The sequence below is a fragment of the Xyrauchen texanus genome, chromosome 19 (assembly GCF_025860055.1).
Source record: "Xyrauchen texanus isolate HMW12.3.18 chromosome 19, RBS_HiC_50CHRs, whole genome shotgun sequence".
Lineage (NCBI taxonomy): Eukaryota > Metazoa > Chordata > Actinopteri > Cypriniformes > Catostomidae > Xyrauchen > Xyrauchen texanus.
Genome location: NC_068294.1, coordinates 28,146,415 through 28,167,586, shown reverse-complemented (window position 1 = coordinate 28,167,586; position 21,172 = coordinate 28,146,415). Strand labels below are relative to the sequence as shown.

The following is a 21,172-nucleotide window of genomic DNA, read 5'->3' as shown; positions in this document are numbered from 1 at the left end:
GTCTGAGATCACATTGAAAATAAATAATCTAAATAATTGCACAATTTGCGACATTGATCATGTTTATACCCTTGTACAACCCAAATTCTGAAAAAGTTGGGACAGTATGAAAAATGCTATTAAAACAAAAAGGTGTGATTTATTGAAAGCACTACAACTACATATTATGTTTTTTTTTTTTTTTTTTTTTTTTGGTGTGTGTACATCAATTTCAAATCAGATGATTGTAAAACGCACCAAAAAAGTTGAGGGGGCCATTTAAGGCTGATAACAATTTGATAAGTTGAAATAACAAGACGATGTGAAACAGGTGAGGCAATTGTGTCATAGTATATAAGGAGTTTCCAGAAACAGGCTAATCCTTCAAGAGAAAGGATCGTTCAAGACTTGTCAATTTGCCAACAGATGCTTCAGCAAATAATCCAGCACTTTGAGAACAATGTTCCCCAAAGACAAATTGGAAGGATTTTGGGCATTTTATCCTCTACAGTGCAAAAAAATTATAATTTATACCTGTGGTCTCAGACTTAGACCACATTGTCTCTCTTTTCCCTATCTCTAACTTTCTTTCCCCATCTTTTAAGACCTGAAGAGCATTTCACAAATGGATTTACAGGGCTAATGTTACACATATCATGTGATGATGTGAGATGCTTTTGTTATTGCACTTTAATGTATTGTACCTTCAATATCTTTCAGAGTGGTCAAAATATAAAATTACAATGAACTTATCTATTACACAAAAGACCAATAATGACAACACTGAGAATGATTTCAAGGAGATTGTTTTAAACTGGGTAAGATTATGTTTAATTTTAATGTTTTCACATATATTAAAGGAATATTACAGGTTTAGTATAAATTAAACTCAGTCGACAGAATTTGTGGCATAATGTTGATTACCACAAAAAATAATTTCGACTTATCCCTCTTTTTCTTGAAAAAACAGATTACAGTGAAGCACTTACAAAGGAAGTGAATGGGACCGATTGATGCTTATTATTTTATAAAAGCATTTGCATTAATTCTTCTATTAAAACCCATGTATTATTTGAGCTGTAAAGTTGTTTAAATCCTAATTTTTACAGTCAGGTTTGGGTTTTAGGTTTTGTTGACATTTCATCGTCATGGCAACAAAGCTGTAAAATTTTAAATAACTTTGCACAGAAAAGGTTAGTAAAGGATTTGATTGCACTAAAGTCATGTTAACACACATATTGTTTATGTCTTGTTGCTATTCTTTTGAAACAGTATTTTAACGTTTACGGATTGGCCACATTCTCTTCCATTGTAAGTGTCACAAACAGAATTTAGCTTTTTTTTTTTAAGAAATGAGGGACAAGTATACAATAATTTTTTTGTGGTAACTTGAATTGAACCCGGAATATTCCTTTTGCATGGTAAAAATACGTTTTTTTAAAATCTATATTTATTTAATTATTTTTATATTATTATTATTGTGTGTGTGTGTGTGTGTGTGTGTGTGTGTGTGTGTGTGTGTGTAATATTTCAGCTGAGGCACGTTTTCCCTCAGAGCACATCAGTGTATTCTGTGGTCCTTTCAGATTTAAGGTAATGCTATTTTGTCATTTTTTAATAAATAAAAACAATAGACAAACAAATATAATAAATTATTAAAATAGGATATTTGCCTGCCTCATGTCTTCACACAAAAATATTTACTGCGACTAATGTTTACTTATGTTTCTTTAATGATTTAGGCAGAGCAAACATATTATGTTATAAATTATAATACAAATGTCAAATATTGTTTTTCTCGAGTGGTTAGTGGGTTGAACAATTTGTTGAGGTGTGCCAGTTTTTAATCACCTGTCTCATTTGAGCTCCAATTTAGTCCTGAAACAGTTGGTGGTTTAAAAAGACACAATAATGAAGAAATTCAGGTACAGGTCATGCACCACATCTATTTGTTTTTAGTTTTATTTCTTAATATTATAACATTACAAACCTTATTTTTTCCCCATTTTTTAAATTACGCTTCTTTGTAGGAAAGTGCAAAGCAGTCAGACAAGAAACAATGGTAAAATCTCATTTCCAATTCTCATATGTCAATATAATGGAATTGTTCAACACAAGAAGTTTATGCTTTATATGACCACATACAAATCAGGTGAATGTGTATTTGGCTTACATAAACACTGTTCTGGTTTAAGGTTTGACTGTCTGGTGTTTGTGAACGTGACACCTGGAGCTGATGTGAGTGAAACAGAGGCTGATATGAAGAAGCTGTTAATACCCAGCTACAACTACAACAAAAACATCATCCTGAAAACAGTCCCAACATCTATAAACGTCATGTCAGTAGGTAGGTGTGTGTGTGTGTTAGCTGATTAAGATATTACATTTTTTCCATACTATTCAGTGAGTCAAAACTGACAGAGTCTGTTTTGAATTTTAAAGCTTGCTTTCCCAATATGACTTTGAATCCTGATGTGACCACTGTTGCATCAATCACTTCTCACAACACTGAGAGTACAAACATTACATTATCAGGTCAGTTTCATTTAGAACATAATTTAATGAACATAATGCAACTAAAACAAATATTTTTAATAATGGCAGTAATTTATTTAAAGATACTAGAGAGGTTAACTGTATGCTACCGTACACTAATGTGTAAAAATATTCACTTTAGTAACTTCGACACCATTACAAACACTGACAATGGAAAATATGAGCTGTATGACCACTTCAGGCCCAAATCCAGGTGATTTAAACAGTCATAGTATATACCTTTTGGTATGATTTATATCCTTCTATTTAGGAATAACAATATTGCAGAATCTAATATGTTGAAGTGACCAATATGATAAACAGTTTTGAGTAAATGCAGTTTTTATGAGGGAAACAGAAAAATGGGTAGTTTAATATGATAAAGTATCCTTTAGTTTTCTCTATGTTGCACAGAAATATTGACAACAAATATTTAAACTTTATAGTCATATTGAGCTATTTATAACATTAAATGTGATTTAAAATGGTATTTCAATTAAATTAAATATGTATAGCAATATTGCTCCATTTTTAGATCAGATTCATGAGGAGAGTAATTCTCTGTTTTACTGTGTTAGATTTTGGGAAAACTTTTTATAGAGTCTATCACAACGTAACGATGAGTGGCATTATCATAGATCCAAAACACACGCTACAACAATGGGTGAGTGAAAACACACTGAAAATATTTCTTATAACTTATAATTTCTTATAACTTGCTGCTTTTGTCTTTTAGCTTCAGCAAACACTAGGAGATCATAAAATGGAAGTTTTAAATCTTGTGCTAATAGAAGCTCCTAAGTAAGCATTCATACACAACTTTGCATTAACATAACAACATATATATATATATATATATATATATATATATATATATATACACACACACACACACACACACACACACACACACACACATGTTGTGTTTCCATGTTTTATGGGGACTTTCCATAGACATAATGGTTTTTATACTGTACAAACTTTATATTCTATCCCCTAAACCTAACCCTACCCCTAAACCTAACCCTCACAGAAAACATTCTGCATTTTTACATTTTCAAAAAACATCATTTAGTATGATTTATAAGCTGTTTTCCTCATGGGACCAACAAAATGTCCCCACAAGGTCAAAAATTTCGGGTTTTACTATCCTTATGGGGACATTTGGTCCCCACAAAGTGATAAATACACGCTCACACACACACACACACACACACACACACAGTACTACATTCTTTAAAATTATTTAATGAAATGATGCATATGAAACACATTTGTACTGCTGTGTCATATACAATCAAATATTTTCCAGGTATAGCAGTACTTTTCAGGTTCAAGCTCTGACGACAATGAATATCAAAACAACAGGGATGCTAATTTTTGAACTCTTAACAAAAGGATACTCCAATGCTTCCATAACTATCAATGTTCCAACTGATGAAGTCAACATCCTGCACATAGGTAGGCCTATTCTCTGATATTTGTCCTAAAAAACTCTAAATACCTTTGAATACCTTAAAATGTATCTTAGGAAAAGGCAAATGTAAAAAAAATAAAGACAAAACTAAATAAACCTAGCAGTCATTTATATACAAATTCAAAAGTATGTTTGTTAGATCTGTTTGCATGCTGTTACTTTGTGCAGAACCAGGCCTTTGTCCAGATGAGACCACGTACACATTGTATGGTGTATACACATGGCCCAGTAAGACGGCTCAAACCACTCATAAAATGGGGTGTGAGAAAGGCAAGGAATCAGCTACAAGATTCTGGTAAGTCTTATACTGATGTAAATCAATACGGTTGATTTTGTTTGTTCAGACAACACCGTTTTCTTATGTTAAAATATCCACATAATTTATATATTGTGAGGTAAAGTACTGTAAGTGTGAAATGGACTTGAAACTGCTATTTGTTTTATGGAGTTTCTAATTTTGGTCATCAGATATTCAGTACAGATATTAACTGTATATGAAATATTGCTTGTTTCTAGACAAACAGATCAGTGGCCCTGAAAAAACCTTCAGATAATTCGTAATCTTTCTGTGTGTGTATCCTTGCGTCATTTAGTACACAATCCAGCACTGGCTCAACTAATTAATATGTCTTATCTTATTCTTGTGGAAAGCAATATCCTTTCTTTGAATAATTAGCTTAGCATAATTAAATGCACTTAAACTAACAATGCAAACATTAATTCATGAGCTGAACTGAACAGCAATCCAATTTCAATCACCATCAGATAAAAATGGTTTGTTTGACAGAGCTTTGGATAAAGTTCAGTCTCTAAAAGACTAAAAGTTATATCACCTTGGACTCCTGAGGTTCACTCTAATTTTTTCCTCATTAAAAACGTTGAACTCCTAAAGACATGAATTGTAATTGACAACATATGTAGGAAATAGTGGCCACTCACATTAAAATGAAGACTCCAGTCTTCAGTAACCTTATAAAAGTTTTATTCTCCATGGAGAGGATCCGAACATTTTAGAATCACATGACCAGCCAAATACTACTCGTTTAATCTCAGTAACTGTCCTGTTATTTCACCCTTTCACTCATTGATTAAAATAATCATGGCTGACTGTGAATACTAAGTTTCTACAATGGCATCTGAAACCAAAAACTATTGATTTTAAATTATGCAGCATCCAAGCCACTAGGTGTCAGTGTAAGTCCAAGATGACACAAAAACAAACGTTACTGTGTGCACCTTTAAGAAACAAGGCCTAAAGAAAAGCTACTGTTCTTTCTTTGTATGGCTAGATCAGGGGAAATGTGTTTATAGAAATAGAATGTTGCAAGTATAAGATATATTGTTTCAACTCAAGATCTGCATGGTTACAGTTAATAACAAGTCTCTGCTCCTGCATGGTCTGCAAGTCTTTTAATATTGCATTACAGAACCTGTGTCACATTTTCCCACATTCCTTTCAGTAAGGTAAATGGAGCAACTGATAGAGCGGTTTGGGATCACCCAAACGTGAGCAGGTGTGCGAGGACTGTATCAGATTTTGTTCATTTGGAAAACATCACAGTTACAGCTAGTAAGTCTCAGTATGGGTTGGGTTCTTATTTTTTTATTATCACATCAGCATTAATACACCTCTCTTATAAAAGTCAGAAGCTAATACATTTAACTTTAACATTCATGTTGTCTCTTTCCACAGACAACTCAGCCGATATTGTAAACATGATTGAGAATCTGCTCAAGGAACAGAACAGTCTAACTGACGTCCAGCTGAACATTGTGCTAGAAAAGCTGTCTTTGGTCACTCAGGTTGGAACCTTGACCACAGAGCTGTCCAGCAGCATTACTAATATAATTTCAAATATCTGCGATTGCGCAACTAATCTTGGAAAAGTCACCAATGAGTGAGTATAAAAGCAAGTGGGGGCATTTTATCTCCTTCATATAGTTAAAGGGTGAAAAAAAACTTCTTGTCTCCAAAGAGAATACTTTATTCTTTGTCTCAAAACATTGTATCACATTTTGATAAAAAATGGTCTATTACAAAGAAAGAATGAAATCCCCTGCACACAAGTAGCTTGCAAAAAATACAATATTTATTGAAACATCAATGTGTTGCATGCTGAAATGTTGCACTGTAAAAAAATATTTTACCAGGTAATCTTTTTCTTTTGTGTGTGGCAGAATCCTGTCCATTACAGACCGCATGGGAGATAGAACAGAGTTTACGGGAGCCGAGCATAATATGACAGCTCCTTCGTTAGCACTGCAGCTGATCAACCTTGACACCTCTCAGTTCCAAGGCCTCACATTCGGAGTGTCCTCCTTCCAGACTGGGCTCACCCCTGAGGTGAGACACAAAGAGAGAGTGTATATCTAACACTGTATGAGACCAAGATGATTATGGAAACCTTAGTCTTTTAGTGAAAATAGAGGTGTGATATTAAAATATCACAGTACCTTTGCAAGTGTTTTCACACTACTCTGACCACAAGGATTCTGTGTCCTTGTGTGTGCTAGCAGATTGTGCGATTCAAGTGGTTATTTTAGCACCTTTACATGTCAGGTGTGATACTTGCTTTGACCAGCAGATGACTTTAGATCTTTGAATATATGAGTCAGTGAGTAGTATAGAGTTTGGCTTGATGGGACTTTACACTGTAAAAAAGTGGTAACCTGCAATTTTCTACCTTGAAGTTAAACTTCAAAATGATGTACCACATGAAGCACATTTCTGTACTGTTTGTTGTTCTGGTGTGTCGTCCTGTAATTTTAACTGTATTGAACTTCCCATTTTGATCACAAGCCTATCTTCTCCAATGTCTCTGTTCCCCTATCAAAAGTTAAATCAAATTGCTTTATATCATTCTGCAATCTCATTTTCGACCCAATTTGGAATTCCCAATACGCTCTAAGTCCACATGGAGGCGTAGTGACTCGCCTCAGTCCAGGTGGCTGTGGACGAATCTCAGTTACCTCCGCACCTGAGACGTCAATTTCCCCTAGTCAGTGTTCAGCCTTGGCGGCATTCTTAAGTTCTATAAAGAATATATTACAAAACTTATTATCAAGTCTACTTGTACACTTGACCCTCTGCCTACTATGTTTAAAGCTTGCATTCCCTCAGTTTCATTCATTATTACAGCCATAATAATCTCTTCTTTATCTACTGCTACTGTTTCTTCCTCGCTAAATATGGCTTCAATTATTCCAATTCTTTAAAAAATCTGGCGTAGATCCTGGTGATCTAAATAATTACCTGCCAATTTCAAATCTTCCCTTTATTTTTGAAAATTCTTGAACAAACAGTAGCTACTTAACTTGGAGCACTCTTACAGAGTAATAATCTTTATGAGCCTTTTCCGTCTGGTTTTTGCTCTTAAAACAGCACTGAAACAGCTCTTGTTAAAATTACGAATTACCTTATTCTTGTAGCTGTCTCCGGACTTTTGTACATCCTTTTTCTCCTCGAACTCAGTCCTGCCTTTGATACTATCTGCCGAAACGTTTGGCAAGCATTGGAGTAACAAATAATGCTCTACATTGGATTTCATCTTATCTAACCAATAGAAAACAATATGTTCAGGTTAAGAATGTTTGATCAGAACCTGCACCAGTTACTCAAGGTGTACCACAGGGATCAATGTTGTGGCCACTTCGATTTATTATTTACATTCTCCCTTTTGGTAATACATTTCGTCATCACAGGCAACATTTTCATTTTTATGCTGATGATACCCAATGATATATTTCTACAAAACCCAATACCTCCCTTCCACCTCCTGAACTTACCAATTGTCTGCAAGACATCAAAACCTGTATGACTTATAACTTTCTAATACTCAGTAGTAATAAAATTGAAATTCTTCTTATTGGGACCAAGTTAACTCTATCAAAAACATCACCCTTCACCATCACCATTGATGAGAAGCTTTGATGTCATATTTCATGGTTTAATCTCCTTTGGTCCTTATATTAATAAAATCTCACATACTGCATTTGTAATTTATGTAGTATTACCATACTCCACCCATCACATTCCCAGCATAGCACTTAAGTTCTTATTCATGCCCTGGTAACATCCCATAATTGAACATTGTATCTCTCTCATATTTGGTATCACTTACATTAGTTCATCATCTTCAAATAATTCAAAATTCATTTGCAAGGATTGTCACTCATACAAAGACTACTGAACATATCATGCTCTCCCTTATTCAACTTAATTGGCTACAAGTCCAATATTGGATCCATTATAAAATTTTACTGCTCACTTTTAAAGCTACTCATAATTTGCCCACTTTATCTTTCAGAACTTATCCAACCATACATTTCATCACGTTCCTTAAGATCCTCCTTTGCTGATTTATTAATTGTTCCACCGTTTAAGCTTAGATCTATGGGTGCTAGAGCTTTTTGTTGCACTGCACCAAAACATTGGAACTTGGCAATGCAACTCGATATCCGTCAATTGGATTCCATCTCTAGGTTTAAACCTCAGATAAAAACATCAGTTAAAATTAGCCTACTCATTAAATAATTCATATACATGTGTTTTTAGGTCACTTTGTTTAAGTTTTTTATTGATCTTATCTTGGACTAATTTAATATTTTGTTGTTCTTTGTTATTTTAACTTGCTTTATTGTTGCTTTTTATGCTGTAAGGTGTCCTTGAGTGCTGTGAAAGGCGCTGATAAATACAATTTATTATTATTATTATACTGAACATAATCAAACATATTATTCAGTGCACCTTTAATGTTTTAACACATTTAAATATGTTTTTTGTAGATATATTTTGCCCAAAACTTTTTAGTACTGCCAGACACAGTGACTGTGGCATCCATATCCTTACCTTCTGCAATAGAGAACTTTTTCCCCCAAACAAGTGAAACCAGACCTCGCATTCATTTTCATTTTTATGGCAAAGAAACCCTGTTTGAGGTAATTTACACATCCGTATTCACCTCTATTCAATCTTACTATTATCTTTGGGTTTTCCTCCCATGATTTTATGTAAATGTGCTACAGAGTTTATACTTGTGTTCAGTACTTTTGCAAGGTTCATTAGTATTAACTGACTGCACAACATCTAGGACCCACAACTGGGACAACGCTTGATGCTGAACACTTATGTAGTGTCTGCCAGCATCACCAATGCCACAGTGAGCAAACTTGAGATCCCACTGGTGGTCGCTTTCCACCACCTCCAGCCCAAAAAGGTCTGTATAGATACACTAAGCCATTCATAAAATAAACCACTAGGATGCATTTCAACACCATATTTGTTCCATTATGCAACTGTGGATGTGCACTGTAGTAAACCTTTATAGCAATGCACTGCCACTTACAGTAATGAATGTTATCTTATATCAACAAACAGGGCCGTAACTGTAATATACATTGAGGGGGGACAATTCCCCTCCAATAATCAGATACGTCCAAATTGTTCCCCAAATAATTTATATCCTTGTTGCTATTCTGCTGCAGTCCACTATGTGCTGCTGTATAAATATAAATTATATATTAGTTGTTGCAGGAATAACACAATGGTTTAAAAAAAGTACATGAATGAGTACAATTATTAGCATGCACACCGCTCAATGTCATATTAGATAAACGGGAACCTTGTGGATTATTCCAGTGTATTCCAGCATCACCAAGCAGTTCAGGTTAAGAGTGTTTGTGTCTTGTAAGATGTAAGTATATAACTAAATATGCAAAATTTTAACACTTTTTTATGATTAAAATGTTGTACCAACCGTAAGTAATTTCCAAGGGTGCAAACTATTCTCCATTTTGCAAAATTTGCCATTTTGCATTGAAAACGTCATGTACAGTACCGTGGTAAAGATAGTTTGCGGTTTGAAATTCAGACTTTGATTGGCTATAAACCCTCTAACGCGGTCATAGACATGTAAATCAGTTGCATGTGATTCTTCATGATTTGTGAATTCAGATGACATCATCCTCCTCTCTGCAATCAGTCATTTAAATTTTACGACTCTTCATTTTCTGATGCAAATAGCTCCAAAAGTTGTACACCTAGAAGTCTGAAATCACTCTCATCTTGACCAGTCTGATTTGTTTTTTTTTTGTGTTTTTTTTTAACAGCAGTTTGTTTTCCTTTTCAACCCTTTTGAAGTCCATGTGTTGGGATGGTGACCAATAAGTGCTCTTCACTTTCACATTTCCAGCAAACACACTGTCTGGGTTCATGCAAATTTACTTATTTTAGATAGAGCCTGATTTGTGAAAACTTTCACAAGCACATTTGGTCACATTTGATTGCGTCTTACTGCTCTAACTGCATTGCCTTGAGTAATAATAGGAAATCAGCCTAAAATTCCAAGAACTGACCACCTTCACAGGTCACAGTAGGCTCAAAAAACCTTGATGATTTTTTCACAGATCAGTTTTTTCTTTTAACCCTTTTTTGAGTTCTGGGGTCAACAGTTTACCTGAAATATCACTGTTACAGGCTTTGAGAGGTCACATTCTTGAAACACATGATAATTATGATAGAAAAACACTAGTTTCACACAAAACTGGAATTGTGAAAACTTGCACAGATTGATTCTTCTGTGAAAAAATTAACAAATCAGACTGGTCAAGATGAGAGTGATTTCAGACTTCTAGGTGTTCAACTTTTGCATCAGAAAATGAAGAGATGTAAAATTTAAATGACTGATTGCAGAGCAGACGGATGATGTCATCTGAATTAACAAATCATAAAGAATCTGATTTCAACTGATTTACATGTCTATGACAGCACATAGCGGGTTTATATCCAATCAAATTCTGAATTTCAAACCGCAAACTATCTTTACAGCGTGTACTGTATACGTGATTCGGATGTCATTCATAATTGCGAATGTGAAAACATTAACGGAGCAGTATTCAGCTAATCAGGCTCAGGACAAAGAGATAATGTGTGTATATTGTAAAGAATTTGAATGAATGTGGTAATCTGGCAAGCTTTTGAAGTAGCTTTTTAGAAAATCATGAAGGTTGTGTCATGACCGAAAGAACTAGATCACGAGTACAAGTGGCCGAAATGTGTTTCCTCAGAAGGGTGGCAGGCTTCTCCCTTAGAGATAGGGTGAGGAGCTCAGTCATCCATGAAGAGCTTGGAGTAGAGCCGCTGCTCCTTTGTGTCGAAAGGAGCCAGTTGAGGTGGTTTGTGCATCTGGTAAGGATGCCCTCTGGACGCCTCCCTAGGGAGGTGTTTCAGGCACGTCCAGCTGGGAGGAGGCCTCGGGGAAGACCCAGGATTAGGTGGAGAGATTACATCTCCACACTGGCCTGGGAACACCTCGTGGTCCCCCAGTCAGAGCTGGTTAATGTGGCTCGGGATAGGGAAGTTTGGGGCTCCCTGCTGGAGCTGCTGCCCCTGCGACCTGACTTCGGATAAGCAGTTGAAGATGGATGGATGGATGGTCAAATAAAAAAAAACGTTTAATACATTTAAAGCCTTTATTCTGAAAATTATTGCATTTACCGCATTTACTATTTTAAAGGACAGAGGACACCCATGACCCCCCACCCCCAAAATGGTTTGGTCCCCCCAATGTTCAAGACATGGTTAGGGCCTGACAAAAAAACAATGTTCCTATTTTCCTAAGAATAGCTTCTCATGAAAATGAGACTTTAACTTATCTGCTGTGATAAACTCTCAAACAGTGAAAGCATGCTTACTGTATTAAAGAAAGTCTTTCTAACCACACTTTTTCACCTCTGCAGGATCAACACATTGTCCAGTGTGTCTACTGGGACTTCCATAGAAACAGTGAGCTTTGTGATACATGCTGTCAAACAGATTTCAACCAGATTTTACTGTGTAGTTCATTTTGGTCTATATTCCCATGACAGTTCAGTGAATGTTTGTGTGTTTGACAGATGGGAGAGGTGGATGGAATAGTGAAGGATGTGAGACACAAAAGTCTAATGCTACTCATACGATCTGCTGCTGTGACCATCTCACACATTTTGGAGCTCTTTTGGTGAGTTAAAACTGGACTGGACCTAAACTTTTTAAACAAACTAATTTAAAATTCAAAATGATTTTTACACCCAAGATGATAACTATATGCCACTCACATTAGTTAATGTGACAACAATGTAGCATACTACAGTTTGGAATATTTATCCTTTCACTTTTGAAACACGGTGTATATTTAAAGGTGCAGTATGTAAGATTCAGAAACCCTTGTTATTAATGACACCTGTGGCCATTAAGTGAACTGCAGCCATAGGGACACTAGCATCGTCCAAAACAAATAGACTGAACGTGATTCACTGGTATCATGCTGACAGATGAGGCAGCATAATTAAGTTTACACAGTTATGAATTTTTTACTAAAAACTTTGAGACTTTATATTATATTCGTCTCTCCAGTGCTGGAACAGGGCTAAAACAAAGTGTGGATATAGGTCTGACTATGCAAGACTGTAGTTTGAAGTAATCTCTTTTCTTTGATTGATATACTGGCTGAATTTATACGATTGCCTATGTCGGTGTTAGCTAGCTAGCCAACTTTATCAATAGCTGTTAGCTAAATTTGGTGGATGATGACAGAAGCTGTTTTTAAAAAAGAGTGTAAGTTATAAATATGTTGACACAATTCAGTATTGATGTGATTGCATCACAAATTAATAGGCAACCTAGGAAGTCTGGAAAGGGCTAATTTTTTAAGTTGCGTTACAAGCCGTTCACACATTGGCAAAAAAAGGCGAATACATTAAAAATTTTACATATTGCACCTTTACATTTTTTTTATTTACTTGTTCTTTGAACTGCAATTGTGCTATATGGTCCTAAATTTTGTAACTCCATGTACAGCACTTTGGTACCCAGTGTGGTTTTCGAAAGTGCTCTATAAATAAAATTGAGTTGAGTTGAGTAAATCAGCATTGCTGTGATTACCTGTGGCCTCGTCAGTGCTGATTTAGGGCCATATAGCACGATTGCAAGTGTGATATTGCTTATATACGACAGTTCAATGAACAAGTACATTTTTTAAAACTTCACAGAAACTTTTTGGTTTGATGAAACTGGGTTTGCCCTCCTATCAGCCCAAGGTCAATGCCCCCTCCCAACAAGTTGTGTAGAAAAGGCAGCATTATAATTAACACTTATGAAAACATTTGGGAACTAAAGGTCAAGCTTAATTTTAAAATACAATCTTGAACACTTGATGTTGAAATCATTTGCAAAATACATGCCTAGATTTTGTTTATTGTAACCATTTTGCCTTTATGCCTGAATCTATCTTTCAGGATATCTCAAAAACCCCAATAAGCCCAGAGGATGTAAAGATTCTGACTATCATCTCATACCTAGGCAGTGGCATGTCCTCTGTCTTTCTTGGAGTCACATTGCTGACCTATGTAGCCTTTGAGTGAGTTCAGTATTTCCTTAAACAATGTCCAACGATAGAGAGTGCTTCCAAGGTGGAGTACAAACTTAAGGTGCTCTATGGTCAAGGGTTCATAATAGTCCAAAACAAAATGCTGGATAACCATGGCACACATTTTAATTAAAATTTCTTTATTATTACATGGCTTAATACAAAAGTTAACGCATTTCAACATGAGCTTCCTCAGGGAGAGTAACAAACAAGCTTCACACAGGTGAGAATAATATCACTCATTTAGTAAGTCACATGATCAAAGTTAACTATAGTTTTATAGAGCTGTTTTAACTTTTGTATTAAGCCATGTGATAATAAAGGCTTTTTAATTAATAAGAGTGCCATGGTTATCCAGCTTTTTGTTTTTGAGTTCATAGTATTGTTAGAAGCTACAGGGTTACCAGTGCAACAGTGCAAACATGTAAAATCAAACTGTTTATCTCCATGAGCGACCATGCCATTACAGTTCTAACAGGAATACAGATTGTTAGAAACTAAAGCATGTAATGGATTATACATTTTGTATAAAAAAAACAACAGAAAGAAACTGTTTGTCTCCTTTTGTTGGGCATCCCATGTTTTTCCTATAGCATGTGTGTTCTTTTATCACAGGAAGCTGAGGCGTGACAACCCTTCAAAGATCCTTATTAACCTCTCAGTGGCCTTGCTAGGGTTGAACATGCTATTCCTGGTAAACTCCTGGTTTGCCTCTTTTAACACCAATAGCCTCTGTATAACTGTAGCAGCCTTTCAACATTACTTTTTCCTGGCTACCTTTACCTGGATGGGACTAGAGGCAATCAACATGTATCTTGCCTTGGTTAAAGTCTTTAATTCGTATGTACCGTCTTACATCCTCAAATTCTGCGCTTTTGGATGGGGTAAGACATTCAGAATCTAAGCTAAGATCTTGTGTTATAAAACAACTAGTTCTGATTCTTAATTCCAATTGAATGAGCACACTTTCCTTGGCATCAGCCTACATTTAGGATAATTTACTATATTACTTGGTTAAATTTCTTTTGGATAATTGTGTACTCTGATTATTATAAATAATAAATTAAATAATTACATTTTATAATATTGCTTGCTGCTGTTTTATAAAAGAAATAAGCTATCACTTTGTGCTCTGCTTAAAAAACCTAAAATCACTGTAACGCATTGGGCACAAGGTAATGCACAAGGGCAGGGACTAAAAATTATTTTTTCTTCATCTTCATTTTAGTTAGTTCTGAGCAGAAACTGTATTTTTCTGTTCCGGTTCCATCGTTCCACTGCCTCCTTTTCATTGGTAACTTGATAGAATGAAATTAAAGAATGTTTAATAAAGTAATTTATTTTTAAATGACAGTACTGTATGCTAAGTGTAAGTGATATACCAGTTATAGTGTTACCAGAGAAAAAAGGGACCATGGATTTATACTAAGAATTTATATATAGCTGTTTAAATGATCTTCAGCATGTCACAGAAGGCTACATTCACAATGTGCAATAAGCCAAAGAAATGTGTGATGCAGCAGTTAAAAACAGAATCAAAGCACATGCTTATCATGTTCTTCTTACCAGTTTTGGGGGCAAAAGGAAGTGGATTTACTGTAATAAACCATTCATACTTTGGTTTTATAAAAAAAAAAAAAAAAGGTTTTTGACTGGTTACTAAAGTTTAAAAATAACCTTTTCACTTCGGAACAATTGAAAGGGAATTCATTCCCATTTTCGGTTACATTCTGCAAACAATTTGTAGTGAGGTAAAGTGTTTGTTGCTGCTTGTTAATTCTTGAAACTTTGTTTTACAGGTTTACCTCTGGTAGTTGTAAGTTTAGTCCTTGCCATAGATAATGATTCATATGGCAGAAGTCTCTCCAGAACACCTCTTGAGGAATCCACACCATTGTAGGTGCCATAAGCATACCATTCCATGTCAATCTTAGTATTGCAAGCTTTAGTATTACACCTGAACTGTTACAGCATGCCATACACAATTTATGTAATAATACATGCAAATTCTGGAGTTATGAATATACTAAGAAGTAACTCTCTCTATCCTCTCCCAGTTGCTGGTTAAAGAACGACGTGACCTTTTTTGTGACGGTGGTTTCTTTTGTTATCCTAATACTGGTATGTAATATCTGCGTGTTTGCCGTGGTGCTTATACAGATCCGCAAAATGCGGATCAATAAGCCTTCTGGCAGCGGAAATGGACTGCTGCATGACCTACGAGTGGTGGCCAGCCTTACCTTCCTGCTGGGACTTACCTGGATACCAGCCTTCTTCGCCTGGGGCCCAGCTAAAACACCCTTCATGTACCTGTTCTCCATCCTCAACAGTCTTCAAGGTATATCTTGGGAGATAAAATGGCTGATGCATTCAGAGTACTGTATGTGTAACACCGTGTCTGTGTGCATACACACAATGGTACTTCTGATAACATTAGGTTCATCAGGCAAGTAAGCTTGCATTATTGTAATGTTTAAAATCTCTTGTATTTCGCTGTATTTCAGGGTTCTTTATCTTCTTGTTTTATTGTCTGATGAAAGACAATGTAAGGAAGCAATGGAGGATACATATTTGCTGTGGAATATTCAGACTCGCTGAATACACAGGTTTGGCTCAAGTAAATAAATCGAAGGAAACAATAACTGTTATAACATCAATTATAAAACACTTTAAGAAAGACAAGTGGCAGTGTTGTTCCATGTTATACAAAACTACTCAGACATACACTCACTGGGCACTTTATTAGAAACACCTTTACACCTACTGTACATATTCATGCGATTATCTAGTCAGTGTGGCAGAAGTGCAATGCATAAAATCATACAGATACGGGTCAGGAGCTTCAGTTAATATTCAGATCAACCATCAGTGATTTGGCCGTGGCATGATTGTTGGTGCCAGATGGGCTGGATTGAGTAATTCTGTAACTGCTGATCTCTTGGGATTTTCATACACAACAGTCTCTAGGGTTTACTCAGAATGTAGCCAAAAATATCTAATGATCAGCAGTTCTGCGGATGGAAACGCCTTATTGATTAGAGGTCAATGGATGATTGCCAAATTGGGTTGCAAAACCCAAAGGCTATGGTTACTCAGATAACCACTCTGTACAGTTGTAGTGAGCAGAATAGCATCTCAGAATGCACAACACGTCGAACCTTGATGCAAATGGGCTACAACAGCAAAAGACCACATCGGGAATTTATTAGGACCATAGTGTTCCTAATAAAGTGCTAAGTGAGTGTATTCTGTCCTCTCATGATACATTTTATAAATGAGAATTGAGTCCTAGACCTAAAAGAAATAGTGTTCTAGATTAAAGTAAACAATGTCCATTGAAAACCAGTGACAACCACAACCATTATCAATCCAAGCTTATTTCTCTCAAAGACTAAAACATATGACCATTTGAATTTTGTCCAGATTGGAGCCGCTCTGTGACTCTGGGGGCCAAAGCAAAAGAAGGTATAAAAGTCTGCTCACCATCTATGAAGTCAGAGTCTACAAGTGACAGGAAGATCTCTGATTGGTCAAACTCAGGGGCCACCCATGATCATATTTGCCTGACACAGGAGAGAAAGCACTGAGAAGACAGATGAATTATGTGTATTGAGTTTCTTTTTTGTTTATGTTAAGTAATGTCTATAGTAATTTACTGCAGATATGTATTAAATTGGAGTGTTTTAGGTTCTATAGAGGGGATGTTTCCACCACATTACGTTAAAGAACTCACAGTGTGCTATAATTACAAGTTTACATTTTCTGTTGTGTTTTGACTTACTGTGCTTCTGTATATCCATGTGTGTGTGTGGGGGTGCTCTTGATATAAAAGACTTTGGTGGTTTAGTAGATGATTTTTGTCCACTGCAATTTAAAGTACACTTGTACACTTGAACTTTCCAATGTCATTATCATTCAGTGATAGAACTTATAAGGTAGGTTTAAATGAAATTTGTATGTCTTGCAGAGAGTTAACTTATTTAGGTCTATGGTTAACAGACAAGTAGCTGAGTTGTGTAAATCCTGTAGCTACATAATATACTGTACATAATTTAGGCATCTGTATTGACAGCACAACTAGATTTTCTTTTACAGATTTTGTTTCTCCAGAAGCTATCAGTTTTAAAAACAGGCATATTTATTCTGTCTTTTCTATAACCCTCGTAGGTCACTTAAAATCCAGAAGTTATTCCATACTTGAGTAATGGGTTTTGGTTAACATGTAAATTGAAATAGTCTTATTTGTGTTTATAGGCTACATTTGAAATATTTATATTGATTGATTACTGCAACATTAACTATTAAATAGGCTAAAGGACAGTTAAAGTTATTCTGATCAACAATGTCAACAGAAATAATAAAGACAACAACATACAAGGCATACAATTTGCCCTGAAGAAACATTCGTTCTGTCTTTTTTCCAGGCTATAGTTGGCAGTTGAATGGTCTAACTTGTTTGGGCACATTCTACTCATTGTGGTTAAAGTTAAGAGAATGCCCCAACATATAAATTAAAAAAGGGAACTGGTTTCTTTTAGTCTAAACTCTCTTCAAATAGAAACTATTTACTTCACAGCGAGCAACATTAAAAAAAATATTGCAGCGTGTGGGCTCCCATGGAATGAGTGGATCTTGCCTTTACTTGATTAATGTACTCTAGGTCAAACAGACTGTGTTGCACGTGTCTCATTAAAAGACTTAAGATTCAACCAGTTTTACGGTGAGTAAAAAATTATGGTTATTTCTAGGACAGCAATATATATTTGTGTGTGGGTGTGTGTGTATGTATGTGTGTGGGTTTAAGTGGTTTACGAGGACTTTTTTAGGTTACAAACTGGTAATTACAAGGGTATTATGCTATAAATGTGGTTTATGAGGAGGTTATGGTATAGAATCTATAGTTCTTACAGTATAAAAATCATTATGTCTATGGAGAGTCCTTATAATGAAAGCTGCACCGACGTGTGTGTGTGTGTGTTATTATATATATTTTTAAATAAACTATCAAGCTATCTCTAATAAGTTGCTGGATAAGAACTACCCCAGGTAGCACATGTACTTTACATCAACCAGATAAATATTTTAATGTGTGTTTTTACATCTGTATGTCAATAAATATGTCTCGGACGTAAATAAGACATTCAGCAAATGTCTTTGAGATGCTTATGATTTAGAATGTTTGTAAATCTGATCTTTTTAATATGTTTAGCAGATCTTAATTAGATTGTGATTCTTGCCAAATGAAAAGATCTAAAACAGACATCTCGGAGATGTATGTGTGCTATCTGGACTGTTTTCTATTTGGTTGGGCACGTTCATTCACATGCTTGTGGTAATTGTAGACCTAATCTAGCAACTCATTAGCAACATACTTTTTTTTTTTTTTAAAACACAGCAGCTTAAAATTTCAAGATTGAGGCATGAATGTATGCAATTTATGTTGTAGAACAAAACGTACACATATCTTAAAGTAATGTTTACCACAGACATTGTGTTACTCATAAATCATAAAAAATATTATAAAAACCCACAGAAAATTTCTAAGGGAACCCAGAAATCAAGCATTCACATTACAATTGAGTCACACCTTCTGCAGATCCATAATTGATCATTTCAGCAGAAGTGATAGAATTAGCAAATGCAGACCAGATATTTCCATTGTCCACTGAACTGTTCAAACTCAGCTGGGCTGTAATATACAGTATGCTATATTTACATCCTTCATTTTTCAATACCTTATCAAAAAGAGGAATTTCCTAAAGTGATGGCCTATTATTGCATTTTGAATGTTACATTTATATGGCACTTTTCTGACACTACACTCAAAGTGCTTTACACAGTGAACAGAGCACTCTCCTCAACAACCACCAGTGTGCAGCATCCACCTGGATGAAGTGACGGTAGCCATAGTGTGCCACTATGCTCACCACACACCAGCTATTGATGGAGAGGAGAGAGTGGAGTGATAGAGCCAATTGATGGATGGTGATTATTAGGAAGCCATTATTGATAAGGGCCAATGGGGGGAATTTGGCCAGGACCAGGGTTACACCCCTACTCTTTTTCACATATGAGTGAATAATTGACACAGTGAGCAAATGCCTACAATAATCTGTCACCACTGCAGGACAGATGGTAAAATTATGTATTGCACACTGTTTCTTCAATACATAGATCAGTGATGGAAGAGGATATAGAGAGCCCTGCGGCTGGGAAGACTGAGGAGCAGTCAGGTAGTGTACTTCTCACCTACTTCCAAGGAGACATCAGCAGCATGGTTGATGAACATTTCTCCCGTGCTCTGAGTAACACAACTAAACCCAAAGGAGAATGCTCCAAAAGCAAAAGGAACTGCAAATCTGCTCAAACAAGTAACTCTTCCTCGCAAATGTACTTTTACACATAATCCTTGACTTGCTTGTTAAACAGATTAATTTGTGTTTTTATTTTTAGGCAGAATTGGGTCGAGCCAATGGGAAGCACAGTCACACACAGGGATTCCGTCCATGTCTCCTCCAGAAAGGCTCCAGTTAAGAACAAGCAATGGACCTCAATCGAACACTCATCTGTCACTGAATCACTCTGCAAACAGTGGAATTCTCTGGTCAGGGGGTTCTAGACAGGGTATGAGTCTTGCTCTGCCCCCCATGGTATACCCCTCGGCTGTATCCACTGATGGTTTGATGGTGGCAGAACACCAGTATTCTCATTCTCTTTTAAACCTGCTAAACAATGATCACCCGACCTTGGCACAGTGGTGGCCCCCTCCAAACAATAACTAATTCTGGATGGACAAAGTATCCTGGATTTAATCCACAATACTATGTTAACATACATTTGAGTCATTTTATAGACACTTTTTATCCTGAATAGTTCCCTATTAGGAGTACAGGTGAAAGAGAAGAAGGATTTTTATTGGTGCTAATGGAACATTAACTGAGATTTAATGGCAAGAATCAAAAAGTCTCTAGTCTCTTTCGTTTTACTGACCAAGTGAACAAAGGACTTTGCAATGCTTCACCTTAAGGCTTCTGTATCTCCAACCTGTTCAGAAATGTGCTTCTTATTTTCCTCGGAATAGAAGAATTTGCACAAGAATTTGGCCTCGGGCTGTTTGGCTAAATACATTTTACACACACAGAAACACACACACATACAGATTATTCTGTATTTCTTTCATATGCTTAACCGAAAGGACAGAGTTCATTTGAGCATCTAGATTTATTTCTTTTTCCTTCTGAACACATGGAGATTTTTAGAAGAATATCTCAGCTCTATTGGTCCTCACAATGCAAGTGAATGAGTACCAATCTCTACATTCACTTTTACATTCTTCTTCATTTGTTTTTGGAAAGAGGGTGAATTTGTAGTAAAAAAGGACTTAAATGCTGATCTGTTTCCCACCCACACTTATCATATTGCTTCGGAAGATAAAGGTCTAACCACTGGAGTCTAATGGATTACATTTAATTCTGTTTTTATGTGATTTTTGTAGCTTCAATTTGTTGGTACCCATTCACTTGCATTGTATGGACCTACAGAGCTGAAATATTCTTCTAAAAAATGTTGTTTGTGTTAAACAGAAGAAAGAAAGTTATTCACATCTGGGATGGCATGAGGGTGAGTAAATGAGAGAATTTTCATTTTTGGGTGAACTATAACTTAAATATGATTCTTGGAATGCATGGCATTTAAGCTATTGAAGATGTCAACACTGTAGCTAAGTGGATGAAAACAACATTGCACTGCATCTAACTGTAAAAATTATATTAATAAA

At 35.8% G+C, this 21,172-nt stretch overlaps 1 protein-coding gene across 1 annotated transcript; it reads left to right on the top strand.

Moving 5' to 3' along the window:
- Positions 1 to 17,899: 17,899 nt before the first annotated feature.
- On the top strand, positions 17,900 to 21,172 carry vgll1 (vestigial like family member 1). Its single transcript, XM_052150300.1, has 3 exons — positions 17,900 to 18,115; positions 19,570 to 19,766; positions 19,849 to 21,172. The coding sequence occupies exons 1-3, from the start codon at positions 18,045 to 18,047 to the stop codon at positions 20,175 to 20,177; spliced, it is 597 nt and encodes a 198-aa protein (XP_052006260.1). The 5' UTR covers positions 17,900 to 18,044; the 3' UTR covers positions 20,178 to 21,172.